The sequence below is a fragment of the Larimichthys crocea genome, chromosome XXI (assembly GCF_000972845.2).
Source record: "Larimichthys crocea isolate SSNF chromosome XXI, L_crocea_2.0, whole genome shotgun sequence".
NCBI classification, from domain to species: Eukaryota; Metazoa; Chordata; class Actinopteri; family Sciaenidae; genus Larimichthys; species Larimichthys crocea.
The window spans coordinates 703,303-725,647 of NC_040031.1; the positions used below are offsets into that span (position 1 = coordinate 703,303).

Consider the following 22,345-nt stretch of genomic DNA (forward strand, 5'->3'; position numbering starts at 1 on the left):
TGACTCTGCACACTGTGGCTTGCTAACTAGCTGTACTGGAAATTCCTGAGCTGCTAGTTTAGCTAATGTTACAACACAAGCACTACACAGAAACTTACACATTACACATGACCGCCAAAGCTCCAGTGGACTCAGTGTGTTCAGAGCTGGCACAGAGATTAAAAATTAACAGAAAAAAAAAATACAGAATAATTCACTCCCTGGCATGAATAAATGTTCGTTAGTTTTTATTCAATTCATTTTTTACATTTAAAAATATGTCATAAATTGGGAGAAATATGGGAACTGTGACCCAGTGAGGAAACTGGGAGAGGGCTATGGAAAACAGGAGTGTCTCTCAACAAACAGGAGGGTTGGCAAGTATGGCATTATGTGCAGACTCACAGTATTACACTATCCATTGATCCTGGAAAAATCAGTGAACCCCATGTGAATCAGTTTTTACTCTAACTGCCTGGAGAAAATTGGTTTTTAGAATACAATAACTTTAAATTTACCCACTCAAACAAAATCAAACTTAAACATCTTCATTGAATTCCTATAACGGGAGGCCCTTTAAATGCTTGTGGAGCTGCTGTGTAATTAGTCAGGTGAATTGAAATCAATTGAATGGGAAAAGTGCTCCAGCAGCCTTCAGCGGTGATGAGGAGAAAGAAACAAAGGATCTTAAATTGAGGGTGTGTTAATTTTCCTAAAGGCACTTCAGCCCCGACTGTTATTCATAAAATCCAAAACAGCCTGAAGGACGTTTTTTACAGGGATTATGAGGACTTCAGCAGCTGCTTGTATTGTGTGTTATGTGCCCATAATCAGAGCGTCCTCTCAGGTGTTGCTGCTGCTGTAATATCTAATTACACAGATAAACCAGCAGTGTGAGCCATAAAAGAGTCATTTAGGGTGATCTCGGCTCAGAGGAGTGGAGCTGTCCTGCAGATCAATAGTCATGTTTAAAGGTTTGCTTCTACACAGCTCAATAGGAAACGCATGGCCGAGCTGAAGCTCTGAGTTTGCCGCTGGATCAATACTATTGTTAAACGCTGATTAATACCCATCGGATCTGATGAAGATGAGTAATGGGAGCAGCGGGAGCGATGATACGACTGCTTACAAAACAGTGGAAGGATATGAATTCGGCACCGAATCACCTGTTTCTTTATCAGACTCATTGCTTTTTCTATCTGTTCCTGCCTTTATCTGTCTCTCTCTGGCTCTATCTCATCCTGGCTTCTCTTTATAAGACCAAGTCCTCAGTTAGAGGCTTGTCGCTGCTGTGTGTGTGTGTGTGTTGGATGGTTATTGATTCTGTGTCCTCAGTGGATAAATAGTGCCACGCTTTGGAGTTCAGTCTCCATCTTTCTTTCATTATCTATCCAGCTGAGAAAATGACCGTTTATTCTTCTGTCTTTGAATGTTTGACCCATAGAGGTATATTTATATACTGTAGAAATGAAACATCAAGACAATGAGACTATCTTCGAATGCTTAAAAAGTTTGTCCCTTAAATTGTACAGTACTACAAGTAGTGTACAATTTGAGGGGATTTAAAATTTTGTATTATAAGTATATAATATATTATGGTAAAGGTTTAGTAAGGTTGAATCCAAATGCAGACACAGCACAGGCATACCAGCAGGAATGGAGAGATGTGGCTGGCTGAGGAGAAATCCTGGTAGAGGCTCAGGGGCAAGTGATTTGAGAGATGATGGATAAAACACTGGACCTCAGGGAGGCTTGGGGCTGGACCAAGGCAGAGCAGGAGACTTCAGGCAGACCGTCTGGGGTCAAGGCAGATTGTTAGGATAGATCTGGATGGCGACCAAGAGAACAGAGACATACAGTAGGTAGGACCAGTCTGGGTGGGTGTGAAGATGCACACAAACTTCTGACTGAGTGATGCTGTGTCAGATCTCCCCCCCAAAGAACAAGAGGGGCAGGGGATGCTGCTGGATGCTTCAGGGCAACACAAACGTGGAGGTGTCTGTCCATGAGGTCTTCAAACTCCCACCTTCATACGAATTTTTCAGGCAACCCATTGGAGGATGGGGGCAGTCCAAGTGGGCCATGGGCCAAGTGGGCCAACTAGTGGTAAAAGAAGCCAACGAAATGAAGAGCAGGAAAGCAGGGCTGTTCATGCTGTGTTGAGCCTGGGATATTAGTTGGCAACTGGGAATATAGATGAGCAGGGTAAGAGCACCTTGAGGAGCTCCTGAGCCAGACTAACATGCCCTCTATAAAGGAGGCAGAGCCTAAAGACTTGGGGGAAGCCTCAACCATATCCATGGCAGAAGTTACTGATGTAGTCAGAAAGCTGCTCTGCAGCAAAGCTCGAGGTATGGATAACAGACATCTGGCCCAAGGTGCCCTTTGGTCATGTGTTGCATTGTCTTGGCTGACACACCTCTTCATTGTAGCATGAAGATCAGGGACAGTACCTGTGGAGTGGCAGACTGGGGCGGTGGTTCCCATTTTCAAAAATTGGGACTGGAAAGAGTGGTCCAGTTATCAAGCTATCACATTTATCAGCCTTCCTGGGAAAGTTTATTCCTTGGTACTTGAAAGGAGGCTCAGAGCAATTGTCGAACCACAGATTTAGTAGGAAAGTACGAAACACAACTACAAATACTCAAATATTTTAGGAGAGAGCTGGTACAATAGAAACACTTTGCAGCTAAATGTCATTTTAAGATAACATTACAGACAGAAACTAATTTTTGCCTTTTTTATTGCGTCCCCTTCACTGTAGCTTTAGGATGGTAATTAGTTCTTCATATATAGTTAGCTTATTTGCCCTTTTATTTGAAAAAGTCTGTATTAAAACTGTATAAAACAAAAACCAGGCACCAGCACATCCCTAAATAACAGAGAGAAAAATAGTTATATTTAACTTAGAGCTGTTGTTATCCAAGTGGAACTTTGTCCGACACCAGAACCACCTCTCTAACCTCTCTCTCACCTCGCCAACTAGCATTACTCTGAAAGTATGAAGTGAGAACTTGTACCAGCCCTCTGTGGTTTTATTGACCCAATAAAATGGTTTCTGGGTGAGTAGAGTTGCCAGTTTTAGTGCAGGCACCGCTGCTGTGTGCTGCCTTGCCCACAGGCTCTTTGGCACTGTGATAAGTAGGTCTGAAAGCCATCTGCTCAGATCAGCTTCAGCCTGTGGAGCTGCTCCAGAGCCACCAGACTGCTGCAGCTTGACACTGCACAGAGAATATAATTTGATTACATGTTACATTATACAAATGAGTATTTACTCAAATATTCATGTAAAATTGTCTATTCTCTTCTAGCTTCATTTTACTTGTAGTTGATGTTTCTTCTGCTGGTAGAGTACAGCAGAATTAACTTTTACATATTCTATGTTGTTCCATTGTATTATTTTATCAAGTTTTTAGGAACACTTACTTTAAGTCCTCTTCTTTAACATTTATAGGCAGTATGATTAACGTACCATATTTTCCGGACTATAGAGCGCACCTGAATATAAGCTGCACCCAATAAGTTTTTAAATAAAAAATAAAAAATTACATATAAGCCACACCGGACTATAAGCCGCTGATATCCAGGTTGAGAAATTAGATATTTACCGGATACACAGAAAGATTTTGTACCCTAAATGTTTATTTATATACCGGAACTGATTGTTTCCGAACAGTGCCTGTCACACGGCAGTAAAAGTGCTCAACATGGATTCATTAACGCCAAGCTTACGTGCAGCAGCTCTGTTTCCTTCCTGGATAGCCAGATCGATGGCCTTCAACTTAAAAGCTGCATCATCCGAACAATAGTCCAGAAAATACGGTAGTTATTAAATAGTTTATTAATGAATCTCTGAACCCATCTGGAAAATAGAGAACAAACATCTGGTCCTTCTTCTGTAGTTAGCAACTTGGTACATCAGAATAATGATTAAGACACGTTTCTGCCAATCTCTATAAACATATATGCAGATAATTTTAACAAAAGCTAATAAAACGCTAAATGATCATGAGAACCAACTGTTGCAACCAAGGCAAGCTCAAATGTGACAACAAAACAAGAACACTTCCAATCCCAAAATCTTGGCCTCTTACCTACAGATTTTACATTCATGCAGATATCTGTTAACAGCACGTCCATATAACTAAACAAATGAACAAGTTGATTGCCATGTCAATGATTTTCAAGACAGCACAGGTGTGCCAGATGTCTGGCATCCCATGGTTAAAATTGTGAAATCAGTCCCAGTTTGGTTAGGTTTAGGAAACAATCACAAGTATGTTAAACTATATGTAACTTAAGTCAAGCCAAGGTGAAATAAGTCAACCCTGACTTTTGGTTTCATGAGGATGGGCTGGTATAAACACAAGCAAAAGGTATAATAGTTGATAAATACTGTATATTAATTGAATATCTGCCTAAACTGTCATTATATTGTGTTTATTTATTAATTAAATGTTTATATGCTGATTATGAATGATAAATGAGGGGACTTCAACTTGTTGCTGATCATCATTAAATTATCATCATTATTATCACCTTCCACACAGTCTTTTCATCTCCTTCAGGAAACACAGATGTGTTTGTGTTATTCTAATAGATCATTTTTCATGCACAATCTGTTATTTCAGGTTTTAATGCAGCTCAGTTTGCAGCTCAGACAGGAAGAGCTGTCATGTATCACATGACCGACCAATACTGATGTTCCCTGAGCATTGGTCTCATCTTAAAAGTAATTTTAATTATTGTCTAATCTGGGTCTTTTGCATCTTGCCCTTGTCTGACTTTTTCAGTAATAAATTATAAACGATGCAATATCAACAGGTTCACTTATTCTGTTGACACACAAGACTGATGTGATTTTATCTGACTATTTTGGTTTCCACAACTACAGCTGCTAAACTGTCTCATTCTAACCTTTATATCTCTCCTCTCCACAGATCTGACTATGAGACGGAGTATGACAGATACCCTGATGAACACTATAACAGGTACTGAACATTAGTTGACCTCAATGTTTGTTCAATTTGTTTAACTTCTTTTTGATAAAGTCAAAAGTCACTGTCCTGATTGGTTCACCACAAATACAGTGTCAGATTAAAGGTCCAGTGTGTGTGTTCACCTAGCAGTGAAGTTGCAGATTGCAACCAAATGAATTGTCTCACCCCATACATCTCACTCTCTCCTTCCAAGCATGTAGGAAAAACTTTGCCTGAAAAATTTACATGAAAAAGCAAAAGCCCATATCTAGATCAGGGTTTGGTTTGTCTGTTCTCGACTACTGTAGAAAAATGGCGGACTGAGCTGAAGAGGACCCGCTTTTTGATTTATGCAAATTGATCCATAAACAGTACATCACCAGATCAATCGAAAGAAGAGGACAGCATCATGAAATCATAAACCATAACATAAAATTTCTTCCATTTGGTTTCTGATTTTTTTCAACATGCATCGTTGTAGCAGAATAATAAAAACACGCTGTAGGGGCAATAAAATACCATTTATTTTGTGATTTGTACCCTGAAAAACATGACAGAGTTTCCCGCCACTACTCAAAGACTCAAAAGGTGCCAGCAGGGCAATATGTAGAAGTTGACCTGCAGGAGTGACTACCTGGAAACCAGTCATGTCTGATTCCTTGTGGGAACAAAAGAAACAAAAGTATCACAAATAACCAGTCCTTGAATAAGAAATTAAATATGTTGTTGTGATTTGACTGTCCAATCAGAATACTGTACATGATTTTGTGCTGCAAACAGATACATTGTCTGACAGGGAAAGACAGATATTCATATTAAAGCTTCCTGGAAACTGAACAGATATTTCGGTCCTGACCATATCAAACATTTCAGGCAACGACCTCAGATGTCATTTCAACTTTACAGTGTTTCACCAGCTTCTAAATGTATTTTCCTGAGTGACTCACATTTTTGGCTGAGACAAGGAAATTGGTTGGCCTCTCCAAGAACATGAACTGAACCTCAGCTTTCCATTTGTGTCTGCCGTGCAGTGGCAAGCCGATTTCCTGTTTGATGGCAGTGTGTGTTTAGACTCTCCTCCTGTCTCAGAGGGCTGTTTATAGTTCCAGCAAAAGATGAAAACTGTGAGTGGACTCCAGTTTGACCTTGTTGTGTTCAGCTTTTAGCCAGCTGAAGAGGCATTTTGTGAGGATGTGAGAATGAGTGCTGCTGGTCTACGATAAAAGACAAAATACAGTCATGTAATCCAAAATATATCAAATGATAGACCTGAGTTGGGAAGATTAAAATCAGATCACTAGGATTTATTGAAAAACAATAAAGTAAAAATGAGGTAGAGACTGAGATAAAGAGAAAGAGAGATAAAGACAGCAGACAAGATATAAAGAGATTAAAAAAAAAGGAGAATGAAAGAGGGGAATTTTTATCATCATATTTTTATCTACCAACAATCCAAGTAAAACAACAATGATACTGATAATGTATTTACATTTTTTAAAGATGAAAAAGTAGTGAATATCTGAGATATACAGATATTATGGCATGATGACAAATGTGGGATCCAATGTTTTTGGAGCTTGAGTGTATTGAACCATTAGCCCTGTACACTCTCACAAACAGGGAAAACAAAGTTTAGATGAGAGTTTAAATGAGTGCAGAACAATTTGTTAAGGGCAAAGGGAAATAAAAACAACATTTGAACTCTTTAAACTGAATTAAATTTGCTCTGATGCAGAAAATAAATATGCAACTAAACCTTTTTTTAACTAAATTACATTCAATTAAAATAGCCCTGATGCAGAAAATGGGAAATGACAAAGTGTGTGTGTGTGTGTGTGTTCTTAACTGCTCTAATCAGTTTTTACTTTGTTTTTAATTTTACTTCATTTTCACATCTTTCTTCTTGTTAATGTAACATTCAGATTTCAGAGCAGATTGGCTGCACTGATGGAGTGATTTAAGAGAGAAGTAAGTCTGAGACAACAAGGAGGTGGAAAAAGGGGAGGGAAAGTTAAAAAAGAGGGAAAATGGAAAAACACGGTGCTAATCCTACAGTCAAGCACAATTAAAGCACTCCAGAAGACGAGGACACAACAAGATGAGTCAGTCAAACCTCAAATGGTGGAAAACACAATGTTAGTTTTATGTATTAATGCGAGGAAGGTTACATTTTCTTTCCATTTTGCTTTCATCAATACACCAACTTTTCCACCTTAGCCAAGCATAAATTGCAACTATTCTAGTTTTCTTCTAACTTTATGCTGTTATGCAAAAATTGAAAGACAAGCATAAAAACTGGTGAATGGAAACGGTCAAGTGAGGTTAGATCAGTGAAGGAGAAAGAGGCAACGTGAGGACAATTTGCAAAAAACGTTTCAGTGAGTCTGCCAGTTTTTGTGGGGACCTCTTCTGGTGTAAGCACTGACCTTGTTGGCACCAGTAGTCCTTATGGGGACCAAAGAACATCCCTAAATAAAAACATCATTTCTAAGGTCCTGGTTGGGTTAGGGTTAAGGTGTGAATTGAGGTTCAGGGATAGGTTGTCAGTAGAATGTCCTAACAAAATTAGCTGAGCAAATGTATGTGTGTGTGTGTGTGTGTGTGTGTGTGTGTGTGTGCGTGTGTGCGTGTGTGTGTGTGTGTGTGTGTGATGAAGGCACAGGAATAGCATATTGTTATCTTTCCTCAGTGCAGCTTTACATGAACCTTGACGTGTCCTTGTCCTTTTGTAGCAAAACCACTGCAGTGTTTCCTGCTGTCAGCTGCTCAGTTAAAGGATCTGGACACCAGTGTACTGAATATAAGACTATTGTGTTTTCTGGAACTGTTTGACAAAAGTCAGCTTCAATTTATATTTGAGGGCTAAACATTTAGGTATTCACAACAGCAGATTGTTTGACTCTTTCAATGGAGCAAGAGTGAGTGTGTTACTTTAAGAGTGTTGTATTATGTGTTGTTTGTTGCTTTAATGTGGCTAGGCTTTCAAATTTCTAGCCTGATGATGAACATGGATTTCATTGAAATTTCACTTAATTCAGTCTGATGTTGCATTAATGTTAACTGTTAACTAATCTTTGTGTTCTTGTTGTCTTCAAATGAGCCTATCATCTACAGTCAGAGCAGGTCCTCCTCCATGGAGTCCACCACCTTGAAACCTTAAACTACCTTTTTTCTAGAGTAGTTTTTATGTATATATATATACATACATATACATATATAATCCCTAATATATCTCAAATGGTAAGTTAGGGGTGTGGCGTTTAGCTCAGTCGGTAGAGCAGCCACACTATATGCGAAGGCTGCGGGGGCCCGAGTTCGCGCCCTGACCTGTGTGGCCCTTTCCTGCATGTCATATGCAGTAATACTCTCCTGGACGTACTGGAAACACACTGATGTGAGAAGGCTTTTAAAAAGGGGAAACATCCTCTTTGTTTTGATGTTTTGTATCAGTATATACTGAATCTTCTATCTGCACAACATCCTCCCTAAATGATGTCTGACTGAAGCAAATCCAGCTCAAAAGAAGTATTATAGACTGTAGAAACAGGGAGTGGATATGCCAAATCAGGAAGTAGAGTTTGATGTTTATTTCCCTTCATCAACATGTTTTTTCATTACTACATTTGTTAGTCTTCATTTAAGTTCCAGTTAATTGCATTATTCTCTGTAACAGCACGCTCAGTGAACACTGGAGTGAGGAAATAATCTGCTGTGCTCGAAACACATTTTTATAGGAGCTTATTCACAGCCTATAAAACAACCTGACAGCACTGAAGGTGACACGGCTCTTATTTGTGCACACAGAGGACTCAGCAAAGTCTAGACAACAGAAGAAAACCAACAAACACTCTGTTGCTGTTTGTCGGGGGGAAATGTGCCACTATGGCAATTTAGCGTGAAAGAGTTGACAATTCAGCGAAAGCGTTGAGATGGTTATAAATCATTTCCTCTCTCTCAACCTTTAATTCCTCCTCCATCAGTGCCCTGAACTCACCTGAGCTACTCGCTGTGTGCAGCTGAAACTACAGCAAAGCTGCAGAACACACTGCACACTGAGAGGCAGAGCGATTTTAAAACTACAGTTTAGTTGACTGCGCAGCACCCGTGAGACACTCGTACCTTTCTCACCGAGAGTTTATGCTGGGTAATGAATGCAACAAAAAAAATTCATTCATCTCTGTAGAATCATATTTGTCTTAAGAAAATACATAAATATTTCCGGTATTTTCTGATATTTGTCTTTGGATTATATCAAAGTATTTGTCTCTTCAGTGGGACACAATCTGCTACTTTTTCTATTTTTCCTCAGCACTCTCCCTGCTACTCACAGGAGCAACATAAGTGATAACGACATTACACCACAGATTACTTTGCTTTGGTTTATAAGTGGGAGTTCACACCAAAAAAGTCCTGCATTGAAACAACACAGTTGACAATATGTTGCTTCATGTACCTCTGTGACATGGAATATGATCCAGGTAGTCCAGTTTGAGTAAACAGATGCTAGAACACAGTCAATGTGTCCGCTAAAGTCATATTATATTTTTTCTATATTGAATTTCCAGACAGAAAGTATCCAGGGAACAACAGAGGATTTACCTGCATTGATGAGCCCTTACATAGTTAGTTTTAGTTTGTGTAACAGCTAGTGATAACACTAAATGTAGCAATGCCTGAGACTGTCGAATGACATCAATGGCGTCTGTCGCATGATGTACAGGGGCCCAAAAAGATTTTCCTATAAACTTACACTGTAAAAGAAGTAGCTGTAAAAAGGTGAATACATTCTTTTGAGCATTAAAACACTGAGAAATGATTGGTCTCACTATTAGAATTTGATCTGTTTGGGCCAATAACATTTTGAGTCTAAAAGAGCCGTTTGATTAAATCATTTCATGCCCAGAAGTCTTTTTTGGCTTCATGCACCACTGAGCAGCTTCCGTTGGAATGAACAGAGCCCATCCTCCAACACTGTATCCAGTTTATACATTCATCCAGGACAACAAAGCTAAAAGGAGAAAAGAAGAGATTGTAAATGAGACTGACTTTTGGTGGCAGTGAAATCAAAAGCTGAAAGACAGACGCCGAGCTGGGCTTCTTGCTGTTGGACTGTGATGGATGTGAAGTGATATTAGCCGGCTGCTATCTCTTGTGTTGTTGCACTTGCTTGATGTTTGGCTGTTTGACTCGCTAGTTGTGATCATAAGTAATATAATAATAACAAATGCATGTGCACAACCTTCCATATTTACCACAGTGGCATCACATTCTGAAACTGAAGGTGCTAAATCACAAGAAATTCAAATTCCTATATTATGCTGCTCTAACGAGAAAGCTAATAAATCTCTAATAAAGTCAAAAGTAAAAAAAAAACTTGAAAATAACACCAAAGAAAATTGAAAGGAAAATATGATTGATGATAATAATAGAACATACATTTCACAGAAAGCGGACATTTCAGTTGTGTACATGACAAATTTGATTTAAAAGTCCTTAGAACCTCCATTTGGATTAAATAAAACCTTAATGGGGGAAAAAAAACAAGCAATATACATCTGTTGTGTAAACAGAATAGACCTACATAACATAGAATTATAAATAAATAGCTTGATTATAAACTTGAAGAATTAACTTCTAGGTATAGCCAAACAGAAGTTTGCTCTGTCCCCTCTGTCTGCAGTGAAAAAGCCTTTAAACATTGTGAATCTAAAAAGCAGCAAACGTGCATACTCACTTGACTTTCCCCAGATAAAGGTCAAAAGGAATAAACGGCTAACTAAAGTGAAAAAAAACTGGAAACAGCATTGGACTGACAGCATCTGACCGCCCCACCACAGGCTGAAAACCCAGAGCACTGCAGGCAGCCAAGGACAGGTGGAGGAGGAGGTGGAGGATAACTGTATGTTAAAATAAGAGACAGAAAATGAAAGAGAGGAGCAGAGAGGACAGAGAGAACAACAAATGAGTGTAGAGAGAGGAAAAGAGGCTGACAGCATGAAAAAGAGTGTGTTGGCAGCCGGCAACCACTCAGATAAACGCTCCACTCAGTTTCCATCCACACTCCCTCTCTCTAGCCACTCATCTGCATCATCATTTTTGTCTTTTCAACACTTATTTCCCTACAAATGTCCTCATTTCACACCGGCAGAGAAGCCCACATGATTCATTTATATAGTGCAGCTCTGGTTGTGGTTCATTTACTGCAGGACAAGCTCAGGATGAGAGTAAAAGTCAGTTTTCATACATAGGGGAATCTGCCTTATTTTACAATAAAGATAGTAAGAGAAAAGTACTGTGATGAATCAAAAAAATAAAGTAAATTAAACAAAAAACAAAATATAACCAGATTGTCCTCCAGATTGTTCTCTGAAGACCAACAACACATCAGTCGTTTCAACAAACGCTCAAAAAATAGATTTACGTACACTGAACCCCCCGAGTGCCCAGAGGAATTATGGCTACTGTCTGTTTAGTGCAAAGGAGTTAACCAACATGATAAAGACACGTCTTCCTCTGATCCTAACCAAGGTGTTTTTGTGCATAAACTTAATCACAACCTTAACAATAACATTGTTATTCCAAATTAAACAATGAAGAACTAAATGAAACATTTGTACCTTCCCTTTGGAACAACAGAAATGTTTTGTGATCTAACACCTCTAAAATCCATGACAATCCAAAACCATAAAATAAATTAAGTAAAATAAGTTCAGATTTAGTTACTTGGGGTCAATGAAAAGTGGATTGGGTTAAAGTTACGACTTCATTTCAGGTAGAGACATTTTTAATGTGTGGTTAGTACTGCAGTCACAGATGGTAGACAGCAAACCAGATACAGTCCCCTCAAAAAGTATTGGAACAGAGAGGCCAATTCCTTTATTTTTGCTGTAGACTGAAAACATTTGGGTTTGATATCAAAAGATGAATATGAGACAAAAGATCAACATTTCAGCTTTTATTTCAGGTATTTACATCTTGATCTGATGCACAATGTAGAAGATAGCCCGTTTTGTTTAAACCCACCCATTTTTCATGTGATCAAAAGTACTGGAACAGATAGACTTAAGGTAGATTAAAGTGAATAAAAGCTAATATTTAGTTTGTGACTTATTGACATCACCAAACTTTTGCATTCTTTTTTTGTGATGCCTTTCTAGACCTCTCAGTTGTTGTTTGTTTTGAGGGGTTACTCCATTCAGTCTCCTCTTAAGCAGGTAAGATGCTCTGTAGGGTTTAAATCTGGAGATTGACTTGGCCAGTGTAAAACCTTCTACTTCTTCCCCCTGATGAACTCCTTTGTTGTTTTGTCAGTGTGTTTTGGGTCATTATCTTGCTGCGTGATGAAGGATCTCCCAATCACTTTGGTTGCATCTTTCTTTAAATTACAGACAAAATGTTTCTGTAGACCTCTGAGTTCATTTTGCTGCTGCCATCATGTGTTACATCATCAGTGGAGATTAATTTGCTCGTCTCAGAAAGAAGCCATGCAAGCCCAAGCCATGACATTGCATCCACTGTGTTTCATAGATGAGCTTGTATGCTTGGGATCATGAGCAGATCTTTTCTTTCTCCAAACTTTGGCAAATGTTCATCTTTGTCTCATCAGTCCATAAAACTTTGTCACAGAGTTTTTGAGGCTTGTCTTTGTACTTTTTGGCAAATTCCAGTCTGGCCTTCTTCTTGCTAATGAGTGGTTTACATCTTCTGGTGAAGCCGCTGTTCTTTTGTTCATGAAGTCTGCTGTCAATAGTAGATTGTGATACCTTCACTCCTACCCTCTGGAGGTTGTTGCTGATGCCCAGCGCCAGTTCTGGCCACATTTGCACATTTTTTCTTTTTCGGGTGCTCGTGCGCCCCTAACGGAGACATCGTCCACATTGCCCATAGCTAAGACCCTGCTGATGCCACTAACAGTTGTTTTAGGGTCTTTCTTTAGAGCTCTCAATGTTTCTGTCGTCCACTGCTGCTGTTTTTTTTTCAGTCCAGTCTACCTGTTCGACATCTGTTACTTAGTACACCAGTCTTTTCTTTCTTCTTCAGGATATTCCAAATGTTAGCCAGTGTTTGTACAATAGCTCTGATTGACTTTCCATCTCCTCACAGCTTCACAATTGCTTGTTTTCACCCATAGACAGCTCTCTGGTTTTTATGTTGGTTACAGCAAAATGGGTGGGTTTAAATAAAATATGCTATCTTCTACATTGTGTATCAGATCATGATGTAAATACCTGGAAATAAAAGCTGAAATGTTGATCTTTTGTCTCATCCTTTGATGATAAACCCAAATGTTTTCAGTCTACAGCAAAAATAAAGGAATTGGCCTCTCTGTTCCAATATATTTGGAGAGAACTGTATCGTCTTAGTGGATTACTGTTAGGTAATGGTAGACAGTATTGCTGTCCAAAGTTAAATATTTAACTTATAGCAGTCCTCTGTGAAGGAATTGACAACTGGATGTTATGTTGCTCTCACACAGGAAGAAAACATGGTTGATAACAAAAAGCTATTAATTGATAATATTAAATAATAACAACACAAAAATAATTGTATTTTTTATAATTTATTCAATTCGTTGCAAACAATACAACATCCCCATGGCATCATATTGTTATGTGTGTTGCACTTTGCTGCCCTGCCATTCCACTAGACTGTTTTTTATCATGAGGACCGAGAGACATTGTCCATATGACGAATCCATGTGAATTCAGCACAAGGTTCGAGAACACTGGCAGTCATGGTTTAAAAAAATGCAATGTTAACTTTCAGTAAAAAATGATAAACAAACGGTCTCCTCCCTTTTAAGTCTGAAGTTTTGTTGGATCGTGCATCCAACAGACCCCTCCATGGCTTGCAATATTTCTTTTCCTAGAATGGCAAAGGAATGACCCGTCCTACTCCTATGTCCTGCAGCTGGCTTAACCTGATATTCCTACACTAACCTAAACCAATCCCACTGTTAAAGCCTAAACCTAAACTAACCCAACCAATAAAGGCTGGCTTGTGAGTCTATTTTTACTTAAAAGATTTGAGTATTTCTTCTAACCCCTGAGTCCTGGATGACCGGAGAGTGTGCGTGAGAGTGTACTACTGTACTTCACTAAGCGTCTAAGTTTCCATTAGAAACTTGAATATGACTTGTGATGCAGAAGTTCAGAAGTGCAAGACTGTCACTTTGTTGACAGTTGTTGGTCACGGTCACCAAGTGTCCATGATGCTGTGGGAGCAGTGCACTGTGGGATTAGAAGATGTCAAATGTTATTTTGTGCTAAACACCTCAACAGTGTTTGTCCGGATGTAACAGAATATTTTACCCCTGCAGGCAGCAGAAGGACAATATTTCATGCACACTGCCTTCTCTGAAAAGCCTCCAGGAATGATCTGGAAAGTATTTTATTTTTTCCTGGAGAATTAAACAGCTTCAGCACTAAGGGTAACTCCACAGCCAAGCCACCTCGCTCTGCATGAAGGATGTAAAGCTGTGGAGCCCGGCCGTGTCAACACGGCCGTCCTGTAAATATTTATAGGTGTTTATCTGCTGGGCTGCGGATTATCAGCTTAGTGAGGTACAGTAGCCCCCATCGACCAACACATTATTCACACACTCATTTGTTGAGGCTTCAGGGACAAACATAGCAGGAGGTCTGAATGTGTGTGTGCTGATCATACCACCTCACAAATCAAAAAGTAGCTGATCATATGTTAATCCTCTGCTGTGCTGCTGTCTCTCCCTGTCACTGCAGTCAACTGTTTGTGTGACGCTTAAAGAGCAGCAGAGCTCACAACGTGTTTTACAGAAAGACATAAAAACAAGAAAACTGAGCTCTATAAGGAGATAAAAATAAATTCTCTATAAGTAAAGTCAGATCTCTGAGGCGCCATCAGACCTGCAGGTTGTACGTTTGTGACTAACGAGACAAACCTTCTGTTCTCTTTGAACGAGCTGTTTTTCTGTATTTTTAGCTTTTCTTTCACCTGGAAGCTGTTTTCACATCTCCACTACCTTTTACTGAACTTTTACATTTCTATAACCTTCTCTTTTAAACTGTTGTTTTTGACAAGAAGTGACTCTTTTCTGCATCACTGGTTAGTCCTTCAATGTCTGGAATCTGACAGTGCCTTGTGAAGCAATTCAGCCCCATAATAAAGTGATGGTTGTATAGAGTGATGGTTCTAAGGCTGCCAACTGAGTTATGACCAAACCATTAGTTTAAATATGAGAGTTACAGTATCTATTGAATACAATCAGTTGACTAATATGTCTTGAATTCTGCAGCCCCCACTACTGCAGCCTAAACACAGTCCCCCTGTTCAAATTAATGGGAAAATCTGCGTTTTGCATTTGGTCTGAATCCGTCTTTGGAGCTGAGAAAACAACTGAGACACATTGTTGAAATTGCACCTGTTTTTTCTGAAGGGATCTCAACTGTTTTGGATGATTCATTAAAGTTGAACTTTTTCAGAATGTACTTGTAGAAAAAAAAGAAAAGAAAAGAAAAGGAAGTGTTGTTGAATTTGGATGTGTTGTTGTTTATAGGTTAATTATGCAATGGTTTTACTGGTCCAGTCCAATCTTAAAAATTTTCATGAGCTCAGGAAAAACAGCTCTCTTTTCCACTTTGTAACAACACCTTTTTCAGAACACTCAGGAAAGTTTTAAAATTGTACGAGAATTTTCTGAACACAGGAAGCCTCTGAGATGTAGTGACTGTGTGGTGTAGTATGAAGTACCTTGAATTTGGAGTTAAGTACTTGAGTGAATGTATCTCTGCAGACCATACAGTAGATGTACAGTACCTGTGCCTATATCTGACCAGTTTAATTAGGCTAGGAAGTGTGAGTGAATCCCGATTTGATCCAGCTTGTCAAAATATTTGTTTCATAAGAAAAACGTGGAGAATTTCTGCAGGCTTTGATTCCAGGTGAAAACATGAAAATCCCCTGCACATTATTACATTTTTTTCTTTAGGCCCTTTGAAGTGTAAATGATTTTTTTTCCATGCCACTGAAGCAGCTTTTGAAATGAGCTGAGGGGGTGCATGCAGGTGTGTGTTTGTGCATGTTTACTTGTGTGTGCGTGAGAGACGGTGAAAGAGATGAAGTGTATTCATGTTCCCCGTGCAGTCAATCCTCCTCCAGCTGTAGATGGCTGCTGTGATAGACGGCAGAGGTTGACAGGGAGAGGAAAGGCTGCTCGTCGTCCTCCCCATCGCCTCCTCTATCGCTCTCTGCATCAAATTGGAGCTGTCAGTCAATTCTCACCCACAGCACAACATACTCTATCAGTCCACAACAACCGCCGGAGAAAACGCGGTGGCGGCGTCAGCGTGTCTGTAACAAGCAGAGGAACTGCTAGAAAAAAGGAGGAAAAGTGGGATTATTTGATGAAATGAAATCAGTTATCTGTTTTTCTAAGAGAAATTGCTCTGTCCTTCATAAAGTTTCAGCTCCTCGAGCAGGGGTAACAGCTGTGCGCCAGGTTTAAGACCAAATTCACTTTCACTTGACTTTCAACTGCGGTTACATTATAATGTTGGAGCTTTCATTCTCAATTAATTTCCTTATAGATCATTTTAGTACTTTCATAAGAATTAAGGGGTATTTTTCTAGGTTAGCAGCTTAGTGGATGAAGCAGAGAGAACGTCCTTCAGGCAGAGCTCCTGCCTTTAAACACCTCTGTTTCCCTGATGAAGTGTTTTTAAAAGGATGAGGCTGATGCTATTTTATCCGATACTTAATGCGAGATTACATTAAAAGACAACAATGTGTTAGTCTCTCAATGCTTTCTGACTTCCTTACTCTTTATTGTAAACTGCATATCTTCTCTTCTGCCTCTCTTATTTTAGACAGTCAGAAGAAAACTCATTTCTAAGACACTGGACATTTCATATACGGTACCAAATAATTGAGTGATCAAGTGAGAAGAATTGCTGCTGTAATATCCACCATCCCAGATCTATTTATTACTTGGTAGTGAAATTTGTGGCATTGCCCATAATTAAAGATTATTTTAGTTTTTCACCAACAACTGAATCAAATATTTATCACTTCTCTTCGGGTCAAAAGCATTCAGGGAAATGCAGGAAATCCTTGACTGATGGAGAAAGTATAGAGAGGAAGTCGGTTTAATAAAAAGGAAATTACAGCAGCTCATTGTGAAGCTCTCACACTGCTGCCTCGTCTTCCTCCAGCTAAAACTTGGACCTGCTAATCAAACTAATGGAGGAGGAAGTTTAATATACATAAATATGCAGCTCTTAGAGCCCCAATATGAATCTGTTTCAATTACATCGGACCTAAAGGCCTGAATATTAAAGAGCAGTGACGACGAGACAGTCCCAGATCTCTCTGTGTGAACAGACAGGTCATCATTCATCCTCCAGTCTCTCTCATTCATCTTCTTACAAGCGTCACCTGATACCTGCTGATAGTGTGTGTCACATTATGGTGACGTTTATAGGCTGACATCGTGTAAACAAAAAAAAAAAACAATCCCCATAAGGATAAAAGTTGAATATATTATTATATTCTAAAATTTTCTTATTGTCAAAAAAAAATCCATGAAAAAAAACAACAACTGTAAATACAACAACTAACAAGTATTGTGTCTGTGCCAAAGCATGATATCTTCTTCCTCTGTTCCTTCATTGCCATTAACACACACTGTAGTTTATTTTGACTCAGTCACGCATACACATACTGCTGCCACAGATACTCCCTACAGTAAATGAGACATAACTAAAGAAGTGAAAAACATCTGCAAGAACGTGTTAGTGTATTCATTTCATAGCTTCAACATTGAAGAATGAAGAAAATATAAGCTCAGAAGCGTGTGAGAAGCAAAAGTTCAAGATTAAGTTCTTATTGATTAAGTTCTCTTGATTTATCATTCCATGAGAAAGACAAAAATATAATAAATGCGACTGGTTCAGTCCATTTCAGTTAATGGATAATAATAAATGAATGTACTTCCTCCAACCTACCCCAAACTCTTTTCTCAACCTCTGGCTTCTAAAGTAAAAAGACATAAAGACATGTTGACAGATAAACAACATATGGAGAAAATAAATAAATGAGAATAAGGGGAGAAATAAATAAATTACAACGGAGACTAAACTGCTTTTCAGTGTGTTACGAACATAAAGATTAAATCTGTTCATGACATAAATTACACCCCACTTCATTACAGTAATAAAACAGTCCAGGCACAAACGAGCAGCAACGCGCTAGACCTTCAGGCAGTGGTGCATCATGGGACTCTGTCTGTGCTGTGTGTGTGTGTTCTAAGCTTGTGTGTTTGTGTGTTTTGCAGAGTGTCTGACTACCAGCGTGTCCCCTCCTCAGTCCCGGTGGATCGCAGTCCTGTCAAACGGCCCCGCCCTTCATCTTCCTCCTCCTCTTCCTCCTCCACAGCAGCTCTGAGGATGAAGAGCAGTAGAGTGTCCAGCAGGAGCAACAACACACACACCTCCTCCTCTGACAGCAAATGTAAGAGAGACGCTGTGCTGTTTATGTTACTGAAGCTTTGAGACCCTGGCTCCTGTGAACAGCTAATGTCTCTCCTAATGCCTCTTTAGGACAAACTTCATCTGACACTCTCAGGTTTTAATAATATTCTGCCACAAGGCAAGGAGCGGGGCCTGAGGATGGTCTGCCTGTCTGTCCAACAACTTATTTACATTAGCAAATATGTTTTGTAGGAAACACTGCTTGTAAAAAGCAACTGTTTAAACTTAACTGTTCACTAATAATTCAAAATGTAACTATTGTAAAGAGTAACTATTGTACTTTGAAATTAAAATGTAAAATGTCAGTTGAACACAAACAAAACTCAAACAAATGATAATGTACAAACAAATCCTCTGACTGAAGACAGGACTTGCAGTGAGAGGTTGACTTGCAGTGGTGGAAGTATTCAGATCATTTACTTAAGTAAAAGTACCACTACCACAGTGTAAAAATACTCCATCACAAGGAAAAGTGCTAACTGAAAAATCGTACTTATACTTCGAGAAGTTACTAGTAAAAGTATATAAGTACAAGTAGTAAGTGTACTTGACCCTCATCTTACCAAAATGTTTTTGTTAATGTTTTAAATCATTATTAGTTACATAATTAATGTTATCTGAATAAAAAAACAAAAAAGCCACAGATATTTTTTTATTTTTTTGAAAAGTTAAGGTTCATTTTCAGTTTAGTAAAATGAAAATAGACAGAGCAAAGAGTTCTGCTGCCCCATCTGATAGTGTACATTAAATTAGGACCCAAGGCAAACATAGACTCAATACATCGTTACAGAAACCAAAAAGTAATTGTTATTAGGGACCTACTGACTGACACAGTTATAAAAAATTATAATGAAGGGTTAAAACAACAGTGATATGACAAAGAAAAATGTAAGGTAAGATTAACATTAGAGATAGTTTTAGTTAAACCTAAAACTATCTATTTTTTAACTTACACCAGAAAATAACATTCCAAAATAAATGGACTGTTCTGAAGCTTTTATCCACTTCTTGTCAAGTGATTATTAAGTCAAGTCAAGTCCATTCTTCGTTCATTACAATATTTCTGAACTAGAATGATAATTGTACATTGTAACTTTTTGCCTGCAAATCTACGTGTTCGACTTTGGATGTTTTATTTAGACAAAGCTTTCCAAGGACTCAAAATCCACTGAGATCCACATGAACCAGATGAATACATCCAAATTCATGATCACTGGGGTTACGACCACAATACTTCAAGTGTATAGGACAAAAACGAGCATAAATATGTAAATATCAAACTGTGAGTACATTCTGCGACTGTGGCAGAAATAGTTCAGGCAGTTGTATGGCTCTGAATATTAAAAAGCTTTTAACTAGAGAGGGCAGAGACACCAACACCCTGCGGCTGGCAGAGGTTGATACACAGGGGTGTTTAACGCCTCAACCCCTCTCCAATTAAAGCCTTTTAAATTTCAAACTCACACAAGAACCTCAACTAGCGTGTTCACATTTGTACACATTTGTGGCCGTAATGTTTTTTATTATTATTTTGTAGATCTTTACATCTGCAGCTCACATGAACTCATGTGGAAACCTGAAGCACTCGGAGGATCTTTCCTTTTGCTAAAACCTTGCTCATGTTATCTCCTGCCTGTGTGATGGCTTGTCTCGGTGGTGGGGCCCCAGGGTGCTCGAGAGAAGGCGGGTAGGGGGGGTGCCAGATGGTCTCTTCATTAAAGGCTTCTGTACTGCAGGGCTCTCCTTCCTGCTATAACCCAGCTGAGCCTATCAGCACTCGCAATTAGACTGAGTTAATAGTGCATGGCAAATAAGAATTGTTTATACTAGTTTATTACAAGCCTTAATAGTTTTTACTTCGCCCCATCACAAGAAAATTAGATTGTCTTTGCAAGCTTCCGAGGTCGAAAAGCTTTCAGGAGTAGTAGAAGTAGTTTTCAGGGTCGTTTGATGAACGGTTGGTGGCGCCAGCAGTCCATTACAGAGCACAGAGAGGGTAAAGGCTCATGCAGTGGAAGGAGGTGGGAGGGCAGCGCTGAGAGTAGTTGATGGTGCAGGACCACAGTCCTGATGACTGTAGGGGTCACTAGATGACATTTGCATTTGCATGGAGCTATAAAGCCAGAGACATGCCCAAATGATGTTTTTAGTAAACTTGTAAAGGGAAAATCATCCACATTAACAAGCTTGGTCCATGTTGGGTTTGGGTGTACTAGCCCTGTTCTCATGGATAACAGTTGGGTCCACATACTTTTGCTCACTGTTTATTGTATTTGTATTGTTCCCATTCACCCGTCTCTATGTTTATCTGCAGTGAAGATGGCGGAGCTACTTGCCATAAAGAAGGAGCTGACGGTGATCAAGGTTCAGATCGACGGCCTGTTGGACTGTGTAGACAAGATGGACAGACAGAGGAAGGATTGCTCAGGTACAGACAACAAGCAGTTAGGCAGCTTAATGTTCCTCACTACTGTACTGTTTAGCTGTCTAATAAAATGTGAGACTTCCAGGACCACCTTAACCACAGGCCGGTCTTCCATTTTACCATATGTATTATAATTTTAGGAAAAAAATATCTTTAATATAAGAACACACATTTGCTTTGACTGGTTAGAAGACTGGAAAGGTGCTATAAAAGTACAGTGCGTTTACCATTTATGAAAGGGGAGGGAAATGGGAAACACTGGGAAGGAGGAGACTCCATCACATTTATTAAATCCTAAATGTTCAAACTGATGAACACTTATTTTTCTGAAAATACACACTAATTTTGAATATGATGCCTGCAACTGTTTCCAAAAACATGAAAAGTTTGAAACATTCAATGGATAAACAGGTTAAATGCTAACAGGTACATACTATCATGATTGAGTATGAAAGGAGAATCCTGGAAAAGCTCAGTCATTGACATGGAAGGATACGAGGTTCACCACTTTGTGAAAAAGTGCAAATAACACAGAGGTTTGAGAACATTTGTGAACACACAGTTATGCAAATATATTCATGAAGCTGTGAAATGTTTTTACATGAAACCATTCAACCTTTATCAAAATAGCTGCCATTTAATTTTCTGTCTATCGACTAATCCATGAATCGTTTCCATTGCATGAACTGTTGGGTAGTTTAAATGATCACAAAATATATTTTATAAGCGCTGTATGTCATGTGTATAGTAAGTAACTAAAGCTGTCAGATAAATGGAGTGAAGTAAAAAGAAGCTCAAGTAAGAATAATGTACCAGTGTCCCAAATTTGTACTTCACACACCAGAGGTTTCAGATATACGATGTTAAATCAGACCTGTCAATGTGAATCAAGTCCTTCTTATCACAGGTGGATGTCACTCGCTGGTGCAGAGCCCAATTTTATTAAAAAGAACAATATCGACCTAAAACATCAGTCTGATCCAGGTTTGATCCACCCAGAGAACGAACTCTGTACTGAAGTGTATTATTGCAAATGATCTGTGAGGGACCGGTGATGAAGAGAGAGTCGGTGTGTTTACCATCAGATGTGATCCGCTATCATGCTGCATCTGTGAGTAATGGTTCAATGACAAAACTGCCGCCAGCAGAGCGTGGATTATGACAGTGAGGTAAACAGCGATAAACACCGGCCTCATAACCTTTCATAAGCTCCCCTTCAGTGCTCAGCAGTTATCTTGTCGTCGACCAACTGTGTGTGTGTGTGTGTGTGTGTGTGTGTGTGTGTGTGTTGGTTTTATTTCTCTACCTTGGAAGAAGAAAATTTCCTTGCGAGGATAAAAAGATGAGGAAATTATCCAAAGTGACATGTTGACAGTCTTCACTTCTTTAGATGATTTTTCCCAACATAAATATTAGAAAACGTCTCTCCCTCACTGCTGATGATGAGGTAAAAAGGT

The 22,345-nt window shown here is 39.0% G+C and overlaps 1 protein-coding gene across 2 annotated transcripts in view; it reads left to right on the plus strand.

Annotated features, from left to right (window-relative positions):
• Nucleotides 1–22,345, plus strand: part of LOC109140544 (RNA-binding Raly-like protein) — a 64,107-nt gene that overhangs the window by 37,728 nt on the left and 4,034 nt on the right. For both annotated transcript variants that reach the window (XM_019267594.2, XM_019267595.2), the window contains exons 3-5: nucleotides 4,920–4,970; nucleotides 18,268–18,443; nucleotides 20,778–20,891. In XM_019267594.2, coding sequence (XP_019123139.2) covers nucleotides 4,920–4,970; nucleotides 18,268–18,443; nucleotides 20,778–20,891 — 341 coding nt within the window. The remainder of the gene's footprint in view (nucleotides 1–4,919; nucleotides 4,971–18,267; nucleotides 18,444–20,777; nucleotides 20,892–22,345) is intronic.